The sequence below is a fragment of the Boleophthalmus pectinirostris genome, unplaced genomic scaffold (assembly GCF_026225935.1).
Source record: "Boleophthalmus pectinirostris isolate CB_2022bp ecotype Guang Dong unplaced genomic scaffold, ASM2622593v1 HiC_scaffold_5, whole genome shotgun sequence".
In the NCBI taxonomy this organism is placed as follows: Eukaryota; Metazoa; Chordata; class Actinopteri; order Gobiiformes; family Gobiidae; genus Boleophthalmus; species Boleophthalmus pectinirostris.
Window position 1 is genome coordinate 22,849,768 of NW_026571404.1, and position 22,948 is coordinate 22,872,715.

General features: G+C 36.9%; 1 protein-coding gene across 2 annotated transcripts in view; it reads right to left on the reverse strand.

Annotated features, from left to right (window-relative positions):
• Positions 1-2,026: 2,026 nt before the first annotated feature.
• The window catches only part of slc8a1b (solute carrier family 8 member 1b), a 136,127-nt gene continuing 115,205 nt past the window's right edge, over positions 2,027-22,948 (reverse strand). For both annotated transcript variants that reach the window (XM_055162766.1, XM_055162765.1), the window contains exons 8-11: positions 12,737-12,922; positions 11,823-11,912; positions 7,521-7,624; positions 2,027-6,501 (exon numbers count right to left, since the gene is read on the reverse strand). In XM_055162766.1, the coding sequence (XP_055018741.1) occupies positions 6,229-6,501; positions 7,521-7,624; positions 11,823-11,912; positions 12,737-12,922 (653 nt within the window). In that variant the 3' untranslated portion in view covers positions 2,027-6,228. The remainder of the gene's footprint in view (positions 6,502-7,520; positions 7,625-11,822; positions 11,913-12,736; positions 12,923-22,948) is intronic.

Genomic DNA, 22,948 nt, shown 5'->3' on the forward strand with positions numbered 1-22,948 from the left:
GGAAGTGTGGACTTGTAGAAAGGCGAGTCCTTAGACAGCTGTCACTGAGCCCAGTGTAGGATGAGCAGAAGACCGTGGATGGATCAATGTTCACATCATTTCTCTATATAGTGATTGTATTGTTATGGCTAATTTTATGGGAATAAAATATAATTGTGACCTCCATTATTAATGGAAGCTGACACAACCTATGTGAAGGTCTTGATGAGGCAATTATTGCATCTGTCATATTCAATCCATGAAGAATGACAGGAGAGTAGATGTAACTTAATGAAAATATCTAGAAAATCACAGAAAAATATCTCCTTTATATCTTGATGAACAGAATTTTCAACCTGAGACTGAACTAACGTGGAAAATATTAATTTTATCCTTTGGTATTATACATACACCTCTGTCTAGTTCATGTTTTCACCTAGCTGTTTCTTTGTATTGGATGATTATTTCACTGCTAGACAGACACTATAATTTTCAGGAAAAAAATTGCAATATGATGCAAATATACTTATATGCAAATATCAATTGCTCGATGTGCTTGTCTGTGCAAAGACACATACAAAAGTTGTTTCACTGAACGAAAGGAGGCACGGGTCGTGTAATGGCAGTTTTTCTTTTGATATAGATGTGAACAGTTACATTTGACACCTTGTGCATTCACAGTCATTATTATTGGCTTCCACACCACTGCCTACTGAAAGCACATGACCATCAAGGGCCTGTCTGCAAATGAGATGTGACAGTGTAATGGTGTTTCAGGCAGCACTTAATATCCAGGGCCCATGTAAACAAACACCTGAGCTGTACCACCCGCTCTGTTCTGCTGACTCACTCAGGCTCGATGCATGGCCACATCTGATTATAAAACATGAAAAAGAGCATTCCCAAAGCACAAATAAGATTTTCATTGTTATAGAACGTATCCATCATTCGAGCGGCCCTGGCAAAGAGTGGGAATGATCCATCACTGTGGCAGCACAAAGCAAACAACGTGGCATTCTGGGATTGCAGACTCTGGAAAGGTTTAATCAAAATGTCATTGGAAACCTCAATACTGTGATAGTATGCAACTGTTTTACATGCCACAGTGCAAACGCTTACAGCTGACTAAATGACAAAACATATGGAGTTCTCGTCCTGTTTTAGGAACATTAAAGTTAGTTACTAGATATGGAACCTTGAAAAAACTCAGTGCAGTGGTTCAAACTGTGGTGCAAAAGCTCTTTCAGATCTTACTTGGGTTCTACCGATTTAGAACTAGGATGACTTTGAATAATCTTTTGTTAGACCTGGTTTAGACCTGGTGGTACTTGGAAGACCAAATATTTTTTTAGGTGGGAATCATCATGGGGAAGACAGTTAAACTAGCCTATAACCAACATTCTTAGATTTATTAATATAAACATGCAGCACTAATGAAATGCAAAAATGCTTTAAATGAGTCTGGCATACAGGGCATTTTACCTGTGATGCAACAATCATGACAAAATTCAAACCAGGACTTTTTACAAAGGATTACTGAATCTAATATGAATGAAGCCAAACACACCAGTTTTTTGATGAGGGAACAATATTACAACATGATTAAATGCAAAAAAAAGCTGCATATGTGTTCTTAAAAATAATCATTTATTTAAATGTGGGCTTCTCTGAACAATAACTTAATGATACTATGTCCATTAAGAAAGGTTTACAAGACCAGTCATTTATTATCATTTTGTAGACTCTATTCAAAATGTGAGACAAAAACGTAATCATAAGTGGAGCAGTGCGCCTCCATCTTACAAAGACGTCTAATGAGACGTCTGCCATTCAAACAAATGCCATTTCTATTGTCCACACTCACAATAGAAAATGAGTGTTTGTTGGCTTTGGGACAGTGCCTGGAAGAACACAATATACCACTGGTTGTAATTACATGCACTTAATCAATCACTCTGTAAATGCAAATAATTATAGGTCTTGTCATTATGAGTATGACACAGGCATACTACAGAAAAAACATGGAGACCGCTCTGAAACAGGGTATCCCAAACTTTATTTTGTTTTATCAGAATGTACCATGAAGAGCAGTCACAGTTAGTGGCATTAACAAATTATAACACAGGCACGCTAAAGTCTGAACAAAAACAATTCTTAAACATTATCTTGTTAACTTGGAGTCAATTGAAAAAGTCTCACGCACTCCGGATGACAGACCATAGAGAGGAGGAGAGGTGGAGAGATAGAAAGGGTTGAAAATAATGGGAAAGAAATGCTATAGGACTGAATCACACATGGCTCAGGAGAAAATGTATTTAGCAAGATGTGCTAAAGACAATACTGATGTAGCCAGATGCACTTAAAGGGATGTTTTGTATTGGTTGAGGTATTGGTTACACATTGTTAAAAGTTTACATAACTGGTTTAGAGAAGCACAAATGAGCCTTTACCAGTAAGCTATAAAGCAGCATATGGGCCTTTGATGGAACATATTTTGGATAGTAGAGTAGATGCTAAAAATATATTAGTTTTTCCTCTTAGTTTTCAACCATCTTCATAATGTTTCTGCAATTAATATACTGTTTTCCTCTTCCAAGTGCATATTTTAAACATAAAGTCTAAAATAACATCTCTTTGTTGCTTATAGGCCAAAACAGTCATATATAGTCTCACATTTATTTTTATTTTACAGTTAATTTCACAATGTACTAATGACGAAAATCTGATCTCAATCTGATTCAAATCTTCCTTATGAACACCTCACTGATGGTAAAATGGTCAAATGTTGTCTGCTTCTTCAAACCAGCGTATATGTATTTCAGTAATCCACAAAATGTCAGTTATTAATCTCAACTATCCCTTTAAGTCGGCAACAAAAACTTTGGTTATGAGAATAGGCATGATGACAAGGAAAAGAGAAAGGCCAAGATAGAGAAACAAGCTTTTAAGCCAAACTACAACTTCTCCAAAAAGGCAATATATGTCATTCTTGAGTGTAGTGAGTGCTTTGAACTCATTGAAATAAATATGCAGTTAATTCTCTATGGTTAGATGGCCACACAGCCCATCTCACTTATAACACTGTACATTATATACACAATATGTTTTATTATTATTCTTTCATGACAAAATAACCTTTAGATATACATACGGTCTTCTTCTTTCTGTCAGAGAATACAGCCACGGTATTAGAAGTAGCAAGCAGTGTCTTTTTTGTACAAACAACCCATGCAAATCCCCTATACTTTATTTAAGATACATACTAGCTCCTTAAGAATCTCATCTCTCATTCAATAACAGCAGATATTGCCTTTTTAACCAAAAATAATTAATGTGCAAGTTACTTCAAAACGTTTCTTTAAATTAAATCTACTACTTACATAAAAATGTAACTCAAAACAGAAAAATCTCGAATCTGTACAACATTCGAACCATTTTTTGTCAACAACCAGGGGAATGGGGGGGATACAATTCTCTATTACTATATACAGACGTGTTAGCATTCATGCACAGTGTCAACAAGTAGCACATTGACATTCCAAAATATGGAAAAACATGACAAAGGGGATTGTGGGGAGGAGGAAGTAGGGAGGAAGTTACAGGCAAAACAAAACTGCCGGATTTGTTACTTTGGCAGCAAGGTAGAAATCTCAAGACACACATTGGGTAGAGAGGAGAGAGAGAGACACCATAACAATACACGTGCTGGGTAGGAGAAGTTCGCTTGAGTCTCACTGACCCAGGAATCAACATATGGCTGTATCTTCATGTATTTTTTAAATCTTCCATTTTAAAATTCTTCCTTCGCTTGTGTAACTCAGTTTATTGACACTGGCTGCAGCAACAGTGAAATGTCACCAATGTCACCAAAGAGTGTCCGTCCTGTTTCATCATTAGAGTTCTATTTACTTGGTGGTGTGTTCACTGCCCAGGAAGGCATTTGAACACATCATAACTGACAACAAAGTTTTCTTTTTACATCGTTGTTTTGTGTACATTTGAGTAAAAAAAAACTTGAAACACCCAAAGCAGTATGACCAGTGCAGAGCATTGCCTTCATTTTCCAAAAAAATCTATTATACAACCCCTTCTTTATTTTGAATTCAGATAAACGTATTTACAGACTACCTATTATTCTAGATTTCAGGAGACTAAACCAGGACATGGATATTAAACAGCTGATTTAGTTTGTCCAGGTTTTTTTTTTTCATGTTTGACTAGTCTTACTGCTTTTATATTGGGACATAGTATTGACCTAACACTCTTAAAATAAAAATCTTAGCCTTAAGGTAATGCAAACATTTATAATAGGAAATTGTCATTCCTCAAAATGTCAACTTATCATTTCGACAGCAGGCACAAATTAAAGTCTACCAATATATTTTGACTCCCATTACAACCATTGTTGCACAAGCTACCTTTTAACAGTGTATAAACCATAGCTCCATGCCAGTGAAGAGACATACAAATAGAATAGAAAAGTCTCAATTTTAGATTTTTTTTATGAATGCTTTATGAAGAAACTTGAGATTTTACGAAAGCTTTGAAAGCGGGACTGCAAAGCTGATAAAAAGGTTCCCTTTGGCAAAACAGGGGTAAACTGCCACTCAAAGGCCTTTGTCATGTGTGACACGTAATGTCACTGATTCAATTCAACAATTTGGTTTGGCAATATGGGAATAAACTCTACAAAGTTTTTACCTATGGAAATTACATAAATTTGCCAATTTTCTTGAATCCAGGGCTTCCCGAAAGAGAATCAAATTCAATTTATTTTGCAGTTGTAATATCTTATATTAAATAAGAGGATGATGGTAATCTTCTCTCACCTGCGAAGGCTGTTTTACAAATGTTTATCTACACAAGTTTACATGATCATTTTGAGGCTACACAAGAGTAGCAGATTGAGTTAACAGTCTCAAGTGTAAACATCTCAATAATAAATGCTCGAAACATTTTAACGGGATGAAATGTTTAGGATGAACAGCTTTTTTCTGCCATAATTGTTTTAACAAATATGATGTAACAAAATATAGATTTCTTTGGGTTTAAGCTTTTAAAATCTGATCCAATTAAAATTTTCAATATAATATTTAATATATCATTTATATGTCATTTAAATTATTTTATTTGCCTCTGCTTCTGCAGCACCTACAGCTGTTTCTGAAAAGATGATGTGTTTCCCAATTGAGCATTTCTTAAGACCTACCATCTGAGTAACGTCATAACATAGATCTTTTTTACAAAGCCCTTAAAGATTTCTGATTGGTCCACAGACCAGCCTGGGGAGTGGCCAAAACATAGATACAGGAAGAAGCTGCTAAATGAATAAATTTAAAGCAGCTATGCAGTATATACAACAACTGAACCTGATGTCAGTACTCATGTTTTGAAAATCTATTGCAGAAAAGATGGCTATTTATGAGTGAATTAAACAGTTTTTGACGGTAGCTTGACCTGCTTTCTGTGGTTGAAGCAGGCCTTTTTAAAGGTAAATGCACACAATTCCTTTCCTTGATTGACCTTGAATCATTTACACGTACTGAATAAAACAAACCATAAGGGCCTGTTCCCGAGTGCACAGCATAAACCAAAGACATTCAGAGCGAGCTGCTATGCAATTCAGCTCAGAATATTTACATTTCGTTCACTTCATTGAATGCACTTTCCGCTCAGAAGCCTCGCTCAGCACTTTGTACAGGAACTGGACGGGGCTTATGTCGGAGAGACGTCATACAAAAACAGCACAGCATAACAAGATTTTTTTCACAGTACTTCACCATCTTCAACCACGACACACTGGTACATGAACACACAGTCGCAACTCAACACACGCACACATATTTTCAATGGACGTTGTAGCGATATGTCCGGTACTTCAGGCTTCAACAGTATGTTGTGGTCTTCGATGGTCTCACAGTGCAAAGTAAAGTTACTGCACTGGTATGGTAGAAGCGTATACGACTCAGTTAATGTCACAATGATCTGTTAGGTTGGTTTCAACAACTGTTAATTCCTTCCGCGGAGCATTTTGTGTGAACTCCGATGTTGCTGGTCTTTGAAATTTTCCTCTCTGTCGACTTAAGATTTACACACACAGTCCAAAACTGGCTATTATTCCACAGCATATAAGGAGGGACCAGCAATGCAGCCTTCATATCTACTTCATATCAACGCATTATTTATCTTTTTGCTCCATACTGCTGCCTTAGTCCTCACCTTTGTATTGTATTGTATTGAACTCCATGTTTAGAAGCCCTGGATGTGGCAGTAGGCTTCCAATGAAGAGAACAGGATGTAGAGGAGCCACAAGCTAACAAAGAGCATGCTGGTCAGGACCTTGGCAGTCCGGGGCCCTCCCAGCTCCCCTCCGATCTCTGGCCTCCTCCGGTACATGAGCACGGACACGGAGACGAAGGCAAAGATGGTGAAGAGCGTGACGGAGAAAGCCAGCGTGCCCGGGTCCACCCTGAAGTCCCGGCCTTGGCTGTTGTGGTAGATGGCGGCAATGGACCACGCCACCTGGATTAAAGAGAAATTTGTAAATGTCCTATATTATGCAAAATGGATTCTAGTGAGCTTTAAGTCATGTTAGACTGTACTGTCCTCCTCAAAAACATACCTGGCGTTGTGTTTTGTTTCATTCACACGTTTGAGTAATCCTGTATTATTATCTTGTCTACATCTCCAAAGAGCAGAATGATTTGTTCCACTTTATGTTATCATGAAGCAATAGTTTTGAAGTTAACAGCTACCTTTTACCTTTAGTTTAGTGGATATAGACAAATCCAGGGCTGAAATAATCAAAATTATTCTAATGAAGATGTATGGAGCTTAGAAACCCATTAGAGCACTTCCTGTATTACCACATGACATCACAAAGTAGAACAGTGTTAACTCTGGTAACTCAGCCAACATATGCAAAGTTTGTGAGTTAAAAATTTGTGAATAAAACAAAACAGGAGGAGGAAACAACATTTTAATATAGGTCCTTTAAAAACAAAAAACACATATTATGGATTCTTGTGGCTTTAATTTCCTTTTAAACATGCCTTCATCACCTTGGGCTAAGCTTTTCACATTTTCTAAATTAACTTAATAATGTAATCATTTGGAAAACACACTTTATAAACTACACCTCTGTTTCCAATGAGGTATTTAGGAATTGGAGTCCCCTCTAATGTCAGCAATGGGAATGAGAAATGGGAAAATAAACAAACGAAGCAATGTGAATGCTAGGCCAATAGAGCTATGAGATCATTGTGAACACAGTTTGACTAGAGAACGAGTCAAAAGATTGCTTAAAAACTGAGTAGAAGTTCAGATTTGGTGTGTGTTGCAACAATCTGGGTAAAATATGAGCATACAGAGCAATTTTGAGTGCTCAGAGAGGACAACATGGATTAATGAAACAAGCATGAATGAAGCAAAATACAACTCCAGGTATGTATTTGATGATTTTTGCATAATATGTGTCCTTTAAGTTGAAGAGTAATACAGTGATAAATGATGTTTTATAGATATCTCAGGTCTGAACTCACCCCGATGCCCAGGAACACGTTGACAGCATTGGATCCTGTCACGTTCCCGATAGAGGCGTCCGCGTACTGGTCCTGGATTGCAGCAACTTTACTGGCAAATGTATCTGTAGAAAAAGACAGAACAGGATTTGAAATTTTAAAAAGATTTCCGACAAACATATCAGACTTTATTTCCTGTTTATGTTGCATTATATGAGCTATGTTTGGTTCAGATTAATATTAGAAAATAAGCCCTACAAGATGGGGCTATTTCTAATAATATCCAAACAGATCAACCCTCTCTTTTTTAAAGTGAACATTCAAATTAAAATCCAAGTTTGGCATGCACTTTTGACCTTTGCTAAGCCTTGAATTACTAATATGCCAATTAGTCAGTCTGCTCCTGATCAACAAAGAACACTTACGATTATTAAAACACATCTCTGTACAAATCCAGTTTTCTTCATTTAGATGGAGAAGCTTAAATTAGACTTCTTTTTAATCCTGTTATGAGCCTGGGCGCTGTCAGCCATCTTGGCCCAGATTCGTCCAAGATCAATTATAGTTGCAAGGTTGTGTCATGGTTTCGGTGGCAAAAAAGGATTTCAGGGGTCCAACCATGAATCAGTTCAGTGTCTTATTCAATGTTGTATCCTCGGTTTGAGTTTCTCTGGGATATGCTAGTTAGTAAGAGGGTTCTGCCAAGTTTTGCAATAACTCCTGATCAAAATAAGTACAAAACTCGTCCAAACATCCAGCTGGTTACTTAGTGCCATTTGTCCTTTAATTTTTTGGCTACTATTTGAATCATGTATTTCGATTTTCTGTCATATGAAAGAAGAATCATAATTGCAAAATGGGAACAGCCAAGAAAATATTAGTAGGGATGCAGAAGTGTGAAGAGAAAGGCATTGGTCCAAGTTTGGAGCTCAGTGTTAATAAATCTAACCCCAGACCTTAAAAGCTTCAAGGACAGTCCTGCTGGGCTGTATGTGTGTGTGTGTGTCTAGATTCAGAGTAGATTTGCTGCATAAACAGTTGTGTGTGTGTGTTTGCAAAAAGCCACCTGGGTCTGTTGTGAATCCAGGCCTCCTCCAGCTGGCAAGAGCATTGTTATAGCTATTAAATTCATTGCAAAATAATGACAGAGTAGATTAGGGTCTGCGTGCAGCGAGAGTTAAAGTGCGTATATCAGATTCTTATGATTCTCTAATTTTGATGTCATTTGGTGGGATTATAACTAAACTGTAAATATAAATGAGAGTTTTACACAAATCAAGAAGCAATTTGTGAAGAAAAGTTGAAAATATGTTATTTTCAGATATTTTAAACATGGTTTCAGCAAAATAAAGGTGCTTTCTTATATGCGTATTGGGAAACACATGACTTAGAGTATGTATGTCATTGCTGAGGTTAGTAACAGAGACTAAAGGGCCCTTCACAGAGGAGGTGGCAAGCGTGACAGCAGATTCAATTTGTTTTGTATTTGTCAGCTCAAAACTACAGAGCACACAGGCTGTGGAGGTGAATGTCACACAGAGATGTCAGCTCTCTGCCAGTAAAAAGTCTGTTGTGACAAACCACAAGAAAACACATCATCTGCTAATTACACAAAGCACTTCCTGGTTGGAATTGTTGTCATGCCAATAGCACAGATGCTCAGCTTTGCGACATGTGTCTGAGGTGAAAGGAAACAGCATTGACTTCTATCGTAAACATGTCTAAATGTTTCTCTTACACAATTTCAATTCACAAACACTTCATGGTCTAATTGAATGGTGCTTTAAAAAGTAAATCCTGTGCCAAATATATCAACTACAGCTCTGGCTTTTTCACTGATAATGATATGAATAATAATGATAATGAATACACTGATATGTGTTTTTTTCATGACTGAAGCTGATACCGATTGTATTTAACCTAGTGCTACTGATCACCAATAAGATCTGCCGATATTTTGAGCCAATATATAGTGCAGATTCAGATTAGTTTCCTCAAATTATATGATTTAATTTACTACTACTAAATGAACTCACCCACAGCTGTTATTTTCTTTTTTTTTTAACCACAATTATTTAAGAGTGTAGTGTAGTCACTTTTAATGCAGTTTTCAAGTGTTAAAATGCTTTGTGTGTATGTTCTATCTAAGGCGCAAACTGACCAAAATATTGATCCAAATATTGGCCCGATATATTGGTCTATCTCAACACACAAGCCTTAGGGTCTACAACTATGCTCTGACACACTGACACAGATAAAGCCAACCCTAACTATAAGTGTAGGTTTATGTAAATATTGTTCTTTATAAACTTTCTCTGTCCTCTGCTGTGAGCATTACTATATCGACTTGCTGTTCAATAAATGGAAGCTGGAACAATATATATTTATCATGTTATATGAATTTATTTGTAGTTTTGTTATAATATGAAAAAATATAAAACTTCTGTAGCTATTTATTGCTTCATTCTGCTATTTATTTGTTGCAGCTCATGCCATTTAATTGTACTGTCTATTTAAAAATGGTTTACGCGGATTATCTTGCATTATTGTTATTGTGGCAGTGGCATAAAGTAGCTTCATTATTATTGTTTATTCTTACTTCAAAATGTGTTATTGTGACAGACCTGGGTTTAGGAAATGCTTTATCACCTGGTGTGTGGCATTAAACTTATCTATCTTGCCTTTATTCAGTCACAGGTGTTTTTGTTGCTTTTTCTTTTACTACTTTGTGTACACATTTTGGCCTGTGCATGCGTGTTAGCCAGTTAACCAGGCAAACTGTGATGAATGAGGTTAATCACAGTGGAAGCATGGTGCAGGAGAGCTTTTATTAACTGTAATAGCCACCCAGAACCAAGAGCTCCTTCTCTATGGGATTGCCACAGGAGGCCACGCTAATAAGGTTGCTATCCCCCGACCAAAACCTTCAGGCCACTGCTACAAATTCTGTGTGCTCATGCCTGTCTTTGATTTGTCTTATTTTGTGAGCCTTTTAAATATTGAATCATACATCAGGTCTGAGCTTGTAGTCCCTAAGCTCCATAAGACCATCTGAGCCAGACATGACAAATAGGCCTAGGCTAATAACATGGTGGGCAGGTATGTGTGTATATGCAGTGTTTGTACATAGATTAGCCTGGTGCGATGATGTATGTGTCTGCGTGGTCTGGATAATAGATTTACACAAAGCGGCTTGTGTGTGTGTGTGTATGTGTGTGTGTGTGAGAGAGAGAGAGAGAGAGAGAGAGAGAGAGAGAGAGGGATCCAAGGTTAAAACATGTTTACTGAGATGTTTCAGTCATTGGTCATACTTCACACTCAAAGGATGATCCATGATGCTGTCTGTGGACTGTACCAGCGGCCCAGCGCACACACAGACATGCTAGCGGACATTTTTTTTCTAGTACAATGTAACTAAACTATAACTAGATAGTCATTTGAAGTATGATTTCTTTGAATATTGAAAAAAAATCATATAAACAGGACAGAATTTAACCTTTCCTGAGTCATTTTAAGAGGTCTTTATCTCTATAAGAATTGTTTAAATTGGTTTTAATTATCATTATCCAAGTTGGTATAGATCGGACAGACACTGGACACTATCAGACACTGGACTATATGACACTTTTGCATCCACATTATATGAAAAAGCCAAAACAACAGACAAGATTCTGCAACTAAAAAAATGTAAACTACAGTAACTAATCTGACACAGATGGCATCACAGCACTCTGTAGGTCAATATTATTTAATACAGATGGAGGGCTGTTTAAATTCATATTGTTAAAATGCAGATTTTTGTTATGTTCATGGGTCTAGTGAAGAACAGAAATGGAAAAGGATGGATAAGCTGCGAAATGTCTTCAACCAAACTAACTTTTGTCCAGTCGACAAACTGAATTTTCTCCTTGCCATTAGTTGCATGTATTCAGTTATGGTACTTGTAGCAGCCACATTAGTTGTAGTAGTATTAGTTGTATGTATCTTGCCTTGAACAACACAGTTCATATTAGAAAACAAACATAAAGCACAGTTAATTTAATTTTCTATGAAGCCAGGAGGACCAAAGGCACGTACACTACAGTTAGAAGCAAGAAAATGAATTGTAAATGTCAAGAAGGTCCCTGAAGTAACAGAGCTGCAGAAAACAAATATATCACAAATTGAAGACCACTGGGGAGCCTTATGCTTATAAAGACCCTCTGAAGATAAATGTCACATGTAATTAAATAAAAGTCCTGGTTTAACACTGGCACAGACCCGGTGGTGGGTAATTAGAGCTTGGCTGAGGAAACAGATGCAGTGTGGAGGGTCTGGACTCACCTGGTACTGAGGTTCCCAGTGCCACAAATACTACTGCAGTCACAGAGTCTTTCAGGCCCACTGTGCAGCCAAAATGAGACGCCAAATCACCTGGAACAAGTTCACAGACAAAACATATTAAACAGATGAATTTTTTATGTCAAAACTTTCAGAGGAAAGAAGGAGTTTGTATCAAGAATTAATGCTTCTAGGGTCAGTTTTGCTAAGATGTGTATCGGTGAGAATTTGAGCACATACATGATCAGAACACATATAATAAAATGTCTAAACTGAGTGAGAGAGAGAGTATTAACACAACCTCAGGTACATTTTCATATGCATCACGTATGTCCTTTCATTTGACATGTTATTGATGATTTCTTTGCATTATTTACTGTCAATACAAAGTGCAGACACAGAAAAACATAAAATGGGAGATTTAAAGATCCTAAATTAAAATTTCATGTGCTTTTACCTCTGCAAAAACATCCACTAGAGTTGTATTTTGTTTCATTCACATGTTTGAGCAATCTTCATTATTAGGCTGTCTACATCTCTAAAGCTTTAAATGCTCTATTCCACCTTGTGATGTCATGTAGTGGTATTTTCCAAACTAACAGCTACACTTACCCTTAAGTTCTGTAGAAATCGGCAATTCCAGAGTTGAAATCATCCAAATTATTTCAATAAGGAGTTTAATATTGTATGGAGTTTAAAAACACAGTGGAGCACTTCCTGTATTATCACATATTATAACAATGTGGAAGTGTTTCTTGTTTGAGAGAAGAACTAAATATACAGGGTTTGTGTGGTAAACACATGCAAATGAAACTCCAGGTATGTTTTTGATGAGGATACAACATTATCATAATGTTCATACGTCAAAAAATAGCCTAATAAGTTTTAAAGAAATGTAAAGAAAAACAGGCGCTTACCAATGACAGCGGTGAGGAGTCCAATCATGCAGATGGAAACAACGAAGCAAGCCCAGCCATTCCAGTACTCTGTGGGAGGGACGAAGGCGAACAGAACCTTCCAGAACACAGTCAGGAAATGCATCACATAGTCGAAACAGGAGGGCAGCTTCTCCTCCCCGCACTCTTCATCATCGTCATCCTCACCTGACACACAAGACAAGACAGAGGATGCTGTTAGGACGTTTGCAAGGAAAGCAACAAGAAGGCTGTTTCTGTAGTTACACTTGAAGAATTGCCAACAGTGCGTTTAAAGGTGCAATGTGTAACTTTTTGGTAGTGATTCAGCCACCTTCTTGTTTCTATGGAAATGCCATTGCTCTGCTTGGTGTGTTCCACATTATGACACTAAACAGATGTACCTTACATTTATTCAATTACAGATGGTTTTATTGTTCAAAAATATCTAGAAAAATAGGTATTCTAACTGTGAGCGAGGTTGCTTCTCCACAAATCTGACCTGCAACTTGGCCTGGTTGGTCTCCATGAAGATAGAAAGGTTTAATGCCATACTGTGAAACATTCCAGACAAAGCAATAACATCTCCACTGAGAAAAGCACGTAAAGGAACCTCCACCAGAAAAGTTACAAAATGCACCATTAAATATAGACCTGCTATTGAATCAATAGCAAACTATAATTTCAATAACTGCAAAAACTTCAATTATTTTGTCAATATGTAATCTTCCTAGGGGTAGTTCCTGTTTCAGTCAAGTCTCTCAAGTGATAATGCTCCTAATCACAAAAGCTGAAAAATCCCATTTAGATATTTTCGACAAACTGGTCAGCCCTGGTTAGAATCAATGGCTCTAACCCACAAAAGAAATGGACTTATAATAGCAGCTTGATTAACTTGAAAGGTTAAGAGGTATTGATCCAAAGAGCATTGCTTTAGTGAAATCCTTTTTTCTTCATTTCAGAGCGATCGCAAATACCCCCATTTATCAATCAAACGCTTGAGTACCCACTAGACATTATGCAATAATCATTTGAACTTTTGGTTGTAAAATGATACAAGTGAAATGACAATTATTTCAATAAAACCTGTAGAAATAAAAGTATGTTCTCAAATGACAATAGCTGACAAATGGCTGCCTCAGGACCAGTCTGAGTCACACCTTAAACATGGTTGTCAGGGTCATCTGAATATTCAAATTATGTATTATTAAGGTGGACAAACTTTGCCCATATATCAGAAGTCCCATTAGAATTCCATGATCTAGCAAATATAAATGCCTGTTAAAACAGCATCTTGATTCTAGACGATTAAGATAAGGTAAAATACACTTTATAATCCCCAAATTTGTCCTCTGCATTTCACCCTTTAGTGCCACTGCAACCTGTAAGGAGCAGAGAGCGTTCTCAATGATCTTGAGCTACGTTTGGTTAGTCTTAACTGGACCTATTTATACCCATTATGTATGTTTTCGTTTGATAGGGGGAAACCCACCCAGACATGAGGAGAACATGCAAACGCCACACAGAAACCCCAGGTGACCAGGAAATCAAACTTGGAACCTTTTTACCGTGAGGCATGAGTGGTAACCATTCTGCCCTTTACCGCATTAGTAGGCATATCACAATAATTACTATATCATTCAATATATAAAAGCTGGAAAATATATTTTTTAAAATTGAAATATGGTTTATCTTTCATTGTTATTGTATCAGTGGTATAAAGTAGTTTCAACATTATTGCTCATTGCATTATATATCTGCTTCAGTATATCATATTTTTCTGGTTTTCTGTTTATGCTTTTATTAGATTTTTACTGTTTTGTTGGACTATTATGATCAAATTTCATTTTATGATCTCTGTGAAGCACTCTGGAAACTGCTTTGTTTGTAAAATGTGCTATAAATAAAGTGTTTTTAGATTTGTTTATCATGCTTCAAAATTTTTGATAGTGACAGGCCTATGCATTAGACACATTTGCTTTACTATAACTGTATTTTGTATTTTATTACAGAAAACAATGTATATCGCTGTCTACAGTGCAATAATCACCCATTGGTTAAACCTTTGTATTAATGAGTCCCCCCTAATGAACCTGACCTCATAAGACTATAATGATAAGTTCCTCTTTCCAAACGAGTGTGGCAGAGACGCTGTATAATTCAGATGCTGACACTTGACCTTCTTTCACGCATAATGAAGTTGCTGGCCCCATTCTTAACTCATCCCATAATAGTCAAAGATTTATTGGACTGCATTACATTTAGATCATTAACACACACATTAATACAGTGAAACAGGGGAAAAAGCTGCCCAAATGAAGATCTCTCCAAAGGTCAACATCTCAGAGCTCACAATCAGTTTATTCTAATTATACTGGTGCAATTAAATAAAAATGAACTGATAAGGTCAAAGGTCATCCCTATTTATATTCTCCATCAATTCTCCTGCCCACTCTCCTCGATGGTTCATTTTCAGGGCTTACTTGGGCGTTGTCTTGATTAATGATTTGTCCAAAAGTCCTCTTAGCCTGTTTTCCTTGTACACGTGTCTCTGTTTTGACCTTTGGAATAGTTATAACAGATTATGTATTTGGATACATTTGTCTAAAGTGCTGCTGTTTCACACTGAAAAGGCCACTCTAAGAAGCAGCAGACCCAATGATAGCTCTGCACTGTAGACCACTTTTTACCTGAGGTTGACAAGATTAATTTTTTATGACATGTTCTCTGTCCTGTCTTTGAAACCCACTGTGGTTCCAGAAGTAAATTTCTCATTTATTTTCCCCATGGACTTTTTCACTTTATTTTTCTGGTAGAGGGTCTGCCATCTGTTTTTTACCTGAAATATTTCATGATATGACATGAATAATAATTTAAAGCAGTAATCTGCTTGTCAGCCTCAAAATAGGTAGGACTGATGCTATAACATGGAACATTCTAGGCCATGCAACAACATCTTTACAGAGAAAAGCAGGTGCCGGAAAAGAAAGTCAACACAAAAATCAATATGCAAAACACACGACAAAATAATATAGACTGCAAATAGGCTAGCTCAAAGATATTAACTAGCATCTTTACTTATTTATTTACCATTCGAACATTGACAAAACAAAATGGATGTCATTCCTACCCCAATTCTCACTCCAGCAGCTATAAGAACCACTTCATCTTTCTCAATACTGGTCCAAATCTCCACAGCCTCTCTTGCAGACACTCCTGCTCACTGCATGTTTGCTTTGAACTCCTCACTGTAAACTCCTCTGTGTGACTAATCGGATCAGTGCTTCGCCGAGACACGCTGCAGATCAACTTTTAATTAAGTGAAATGAAGCTGGCGTCAAAGACAAAAGACATTCTGCTGTTTCGAAACAAACAAAAGTGCTCTGTTCTCCATCATCAACACCGTATGTTTAGTCTGGAGAGTGACAGTTTCGTAAGTGACAACAAGGAAATCTAGACTAGTTAGTAACACACCTAATCATAGAACTAATAATATTTTGTGTGGTGAGTGCTGCTACAACAGTGAAAGGAATGAGCTGAAGAGTACAACAAAAAACACTGTGTATGTTCTTGTAGGTAACAGAAATCAGGAATGTGTTGTGAAATTGGCACAGATTTGGTGAATACTGGCATGGCATATTAGGTAAACCTTTGGAGATTCAAATAACTCAAGTAAGCGTTCACAATCCTGTATTAGTTTGATAATAAATATGTGTATTAAATTGATTCTCTAGTCATGACCCACTATGGAGGAGGTTCTGTCACCTTTGTGTTTCCATGAAGATGTTATTGCTGTGCCTAGAATGTTCTACAGTATGACATTAAACATATCTCTCTCTATGCAAACAAGTAAGTAAGCCAAGTTAGAAGTCAGATCTGTGAAGTGGCAATCCCACTGACAGTAAGAATACATGTGTTTCAAGGCATCTTTCTCAGTGACAAATACACCTGTAATTGAATACCTTATTTAGCACCAGCCAAAAAATGCGTAATGAAGAAAAAAAAAACATATCTAAGTGGCACCGGACTATAAGTCGCACTTTTTGGGGGAAATTTGTTTTATAAAATCAGAGACCAGGAACCAACATTAAATCTTGAAAGACAAGTTATAGTAATAACAATAGAACAGAGAACAACAGGCTGTTAACGTCACATATGAAAAGTTCTTCAGATAACTATAGCATAAACAACTGAACAGAACAAACTCTAAAGTCTAACCCTCACTAAATCAATTGAATTCTTCATCCTCGGTGTCACATCTGAGTAACTCCACGCCCTTCGGAGGTAAACAGAGCGCCGCTTCCTTCAGACTCAGCATAAGTTCCAGTTAGAATTATTCCGGCCTTTCTGAATCCTGACAGGATGGTTTCAGTTGTCTTTATGTTTGTTTAAATTTTAAATTGTCAATGATACAGAAGTAATGATGCGATCGACTTACATGATACCAGACAGGACAGTGGCTCTTTCTCTTTACTCTGCAGTCGACATGACAGTAGAGTGCAAAGTAACAGTGGTACAGGAGTACACAAGCCTAGAGTGCCCTCTCACGGCTGTCAGTGTGAACATTTTAACATATAAGTCGCTGGACTACCCAAACCATGAAAAAGTGCAACTTATAGTAGAAAAATACCGTAAATGCAAGAGGGTTACATTTAATGCTATAGTGAGGAACATTCTAGGCAAAGCGATAACATCATGGAAGCAGACCTCCTGTAGAAAAGTGTTGCACCTTAAAAAACATTTATGAAAGTGTAATCTATCATTAGAGCTGGTCAGATGTACTACCTGGCAAAACTTGTTGGGAAAAAGTTGTTGAGGATTTGCACTCTGTTACCAAAGAAAATTCCAAGCATTTTTTTCACATTCCCATCATTCAAAGCCAGTCTCTCTCCCCATCCTTCAGCATTACTCCTCTTGTCTGTTACTCCTTTAATAGACCCAATGAACTCTATCAAATGTCTCCAGACCACATATCCGAACATTTGTCCCAGTGTCTGCTGCTCCCTCAGGGGTAACAAACTCACACACAGCCATAAATAACATACACATGTAATGAACAGGAGCAGACTTAGTCATTAGAGATCAGTGGAGTGGTTAGACATCCATCCCACTCCTCCTCTGCAGTCACTCCCTCCCTGGATCCTGCTGGCATTACGTTGGTTATCCTGATTCCCTTTACATCGATTTCCTCCAACCGTTTATTTGTTCCTGCCACACAGACCGAGCAGCTCAGTAATTGTAGCCTTTTCTTTTTTAGAACCAGTCGGGATGGGTACACTACACAGCTATTATTACGAAAAGATAAATTACAGATACTATATAGGACCAGTAGAGAAAGTTTTCTAAATTGTACTGTTACTAAGGAGCCTATGACCACAACTACTGTGAATAATATGTATTTACCAAGATCGTTTGTACCCAGGGAGACACAATTTTGAGCTACATTTCTGCAAGCAATAAACAACTTCCACTTTTAATATTGCTAATTACTCAAGAGCCCAAATAGTGCAATTTTTTTTCTTTCTCTTTGTAACATTGATTGTCTTAAAGGTTTTATATTACATAAAATTGTTTCTTGAGATGTTTAAGCCATGTTATAATGTTGTCACCTCCTCAATAATATACCTGGAGTTGTGTTTTGTGAGTAATCCTGGTTTATAAGCTTGTCTACATCTCCAAAGCTTGAAATGTCCTGTTCCACCTTGTAATGTCATGTAGTGGTAGTTTTCAAGTTTGCCTTTAATGCAGTAGAGATTGGCAATTCCAGGGATGAAATTATTCAAATGATTCTAGTGAAGGTGTATGGAGTTTAAAACCACAGTGGAGCACATTAGAAGGTCGAACATAGTGTTTTCTGTTTGAGAGATATGCAGGATTTGCGTGTTCAACATGTGTGAATTTAAAAAACACAACTCTAGCCATGTTTTGGTCTTTTTAGCACTTCTTTAAAGGTTTCGGTTGTTCCTCCAGGGGTTGCCACGGTGAACCCTCTGCCTGCATCTCTTCCCAACAGAGTACTAAGATTTGGGTTTATTCTGAAGTCCCTGCACACCTCATCCCTCAGGCTCAGCAGCCTCAAAGAGCACTGACACCAAGGGAGCACCAAGGGATGTCCAAATATGATGAGGACAACTGGACTCACCCGTTTCATTCAAAAGCAATGACAACTGCTCTTGAGTTGGAGTGATTTTAAGCTCTAAAATGAAAGGGGACCAATTACACTCCAAATGAAATAATATATTCTGGTATAATATTCAGTTGCAGATTGAATATATCTTTTTTATTCATTATTTTATTATTATTATCTGTCTTTGTCAGCTAAAAAAGGCAAGTACCATCTCTAGCCGAAGTAAGTCGCAGTAGCAGCAGTAGTTGTACAATTCTCATTTTGGTACAAATAGTAGAGTTTGTGTTTAATATGCAATGATACAAAAAATACTTGTAAACTACCATCAGCTGCACTAATGTCACATTAAGAACTGATTTAGTAGATATCTGGTCAGGGATCAAAACAAGGTTACAGGACATTTGGAAGAAATATAATATATCTTTATTTTTATGTAACTTTTCTGCTAAGAGTCTAGCACCTGGTTGTGTCCATGGCAATATGCTAGGGTGATTGTTTTTCCTGGAATGTACCACAGTATGGCATTAAACTTGTTAATTATTTTGTTACTTTTTTTTTTTTGCTATAAAATGATACCTTGAAAAATATGCATTCTACTGTAAGCGGGCCGTGGTGCTTGTCTCCATCTAAATAGTTTCGTATCATGCAAAGCAACATCTCCATGGAGACAGACCCTCCACTCAGAAAGTTACACAGTGAACCTTTAAGCCATAAAAGGTTGAATTAATAACTTGTATAACTTGACATGATTACAGATGCAAAATAAGTACTAAAGTGTTTCAGTCTGCTATATTTTTTGCAGCTATTAACAATATTGTACATTTAAAATAGTTTTTATGGTTTAAATCTGCTCTTGGGTTATTATAAATTAGTGTAAATATTATCATATCTATATTCACTTGAGCAGTACATCAAACTGTATGTACTGATAAGAGGATGTTATAAGAGACATGCGCCTATGTAGTTATGGAAACCGGTGGTGCCAGAGCTCAGGTAAGTGCTGCTGACATTTGAGATCTGCCTGAAAGAATCAGTGATGCTGGAGGAGACCGTAAATGTCACTTCCTGGTCTCTCTGGGACTGATTTCTTCTGTGCATGTTTTTGTGTGACCTGAGGGTTAAGCCTTCACAGACTCTAAATGCTTTTTCAACGTGCTTATTTTTGCACAAATACCTCCATCTGCGTCTAAATGTGTTTCCCCTCAACAATAACCCATAAAATAAATGAAATATATTCTTCGGAGATTTGAATCTGGCACTTAAGATGGGGAGTGTGGATGAGAGAGGCACAGAAGGGAAATGATTCGGTCAAGATGAGGTACTTGCACAGAAATGTAGATCTCAGCTCTTTGAAGGGGGATAAGAGAAAGTGGAGATTTTGTGGAACTATTTTATCAGACTGAATATCTATTTCAACTTTTATAATTCCAAATCCTCTAGTTCTAAAACTAGACCAGTTTGATCCATATACCTTCTTTTGGACACTGTGTAGCTGTACAATCAAAAACATAACGTCATAATATTGGAGGAATTCAAGATTGCATAATGAATAACAAGATTCATTTGACTTCAAGTGGATTTGTTTCTTAATATCCGTTAGCACCATTGATAAGCTTACATAATCTTAAAGGGGACATGTTATGTACCGTGTTACAATGGTGTTTCTTCATCTATAGCATACGCAGGGTTGTATTTCAATTGATTCATGGATGTTTGAGTAATCCTGTATTAGCCAAAAGAACAATATACACCTTTTAAATGTTAAAGGTCATATATTACACAAAGTTGAGTTTTGTGAGCTATACGCCATGTTATAATGCTGTTACTTCATCAAAAACATATCTGGAGTTCTGTTTTGTTTCATTCACACATTTGAGTAATCTGTTATTATTTGTTTGTCTACATATCCAAAGTTCAAAACCCCTGTTCCACCTTGTGATGTTATGAAGTTGTAGTTTTCAGGTTAACAGCTACTTTTTATCCCTTTTGTCCAGTAGAGATTGCCAATTCCAGGGCTAAAATGTTCCAAATGAGTCTAGTGAAGGTGTATGGAGTTTAAAAACACAGTGGGGCACTTACCACATCACAGAGGGAAGAAAAACACAGCCTAAAAACACAGGGTTTATGTATTAAACTTGTGTGAATAAAACAAAACACAACTTCTGGTAAGATTTGATGAGGAAATAATATTACAACATAGATCAGAAAAGGCCGCAATAAGTGCCTTTCAAATTTAAATAGGCCTACTATACGAACTAAATACATGAATGTCTAAAAACATTACAGAATATATAACTATTTTAAGGATCTCAAAACATGTACAGAAAAATCTAACTACGGTAAACTAAAGCAGTGATGTATGGAACAATCATAAAGCTGCTCCATAAAAGGCCTGGAGCATCTGTCAATATTATGCGGGCCCGTCATGTTCACATCGACAGCTCACTTATTTTGATTGACACTCAGTGAAGACGCTCTCAAGGCAACAATCACACCCAACCACAATGGTGCTGGAATCAATATGAAAGACACTTGATGCTAGCCTCATGAATGCTCTTTATTTCTCTGGAGGAAAAAGCAGAAACAAAACCAATATGTTATTATTATTATTGTTGGTTCATTTAGTACTATATGGAAAACACATTTACCCCATATGAGAGAGTTTTGATTTTGTTTTTTATTTTGTATTATTTAATGTTGAGCCTTCTCTGACCATAAAGATCTGACATAGTTAGAACTACAACAGGTGAGTTGACCAAGTCCCTCTTGAATAACATTACAGTCACAAGCTACTTGGCGTTAGTCACTCTCACTTTTGTTGCTGAAAGTCAAACTCCTAAACAGGATTGTGAACACTTGTATTGAACACAGGCTCCTGAAAATATCTTGTTTAAATCCATTTTGCAGTTTCAGACCATCTTAAAACATTTTTGTCATTGTTAATGTACATTTGTGCATTGTATCACCATGTTAAGGTACACTATGTATGTTTTGGTTGCTTGCCTGCTTGTTTCTATGGGTATGTCATTGCTCTGCCACGAATGTTTCACAGTATGACATTAAACACCTTAGATTTATGAATTTATAGCTGGTATTACAGCTCAAAAATATCTAAAAAAACAGGTATTCTGACTGTAAGTGGGGCTGCCTTAATACCCTACTGTGAAACATTCCAGACAAAGCAATAACATCTCCACGAGGAAAAGCATTTGACGGACCCTCCACTAGAAAAGTTACACAATACACCATTAAAACACCCCCAGCATGATGTTAATTCAAAGTGACTATAGGTTATATTTAACTTGTTTAACAGGGAAATGGCTCTTGTTCTAACTTTTCCATCAGTAGAACCAGTGCGCGTTTTAGAGGTGCAGTTAAAACATGCTGAGCCCAAATGACGTGCTGCGCTGGGTGGGCCCTCCGTAGTGAGGGCGCTTCAGCTGATTATCCCACCAGTAATTGATTTCAAACCAATCTCACTCACTGCTCCAATTAAACTATTTCTGTCTCTGCAGAGTGGGTAGGTAAACTCATGTTAATAAATCAGGTTGAAATGCTATTTGGGAGTCAAGTCATCAACATTAAACAGATTAATAGAGCTACTGAATTACATATTATAATCTTTGTTACTGTACTAGCTCATTGGTTAATTACTTAACTTTTCTTCAGTTATTTTGCCAATGTGCTGCTTGCCTTAGACCCAGAAGGGATGTCAGACCTATCAACTCTAAACGCAAAAAATATACAATGTTCCAGATCCTAAAGGAACTGTAACCCTATTAAAACGCTATCAAATTCTTGCTAACTCAAGGACATCTCAAAGTATTTGATTTTGTTATGTTTTATATAGTTTGATTACACACGCTAACTTCCAAGTTAGTACATTCAGTATTTTTTCCCTTATTGTAAAACTGAAACTCTATATTCAACTCATATTGTAATTCAGGTATTCAGACATTTCATATTTGTGAAATTAGTTTTATAGATTAGTTTTCTTTTGATAATTTCATTCTGCACATCTCAAAATAACATCAACACTTTGTATTTATCCTTCTTCCTATTGATTTACTTTCACTCCACATGGTTTC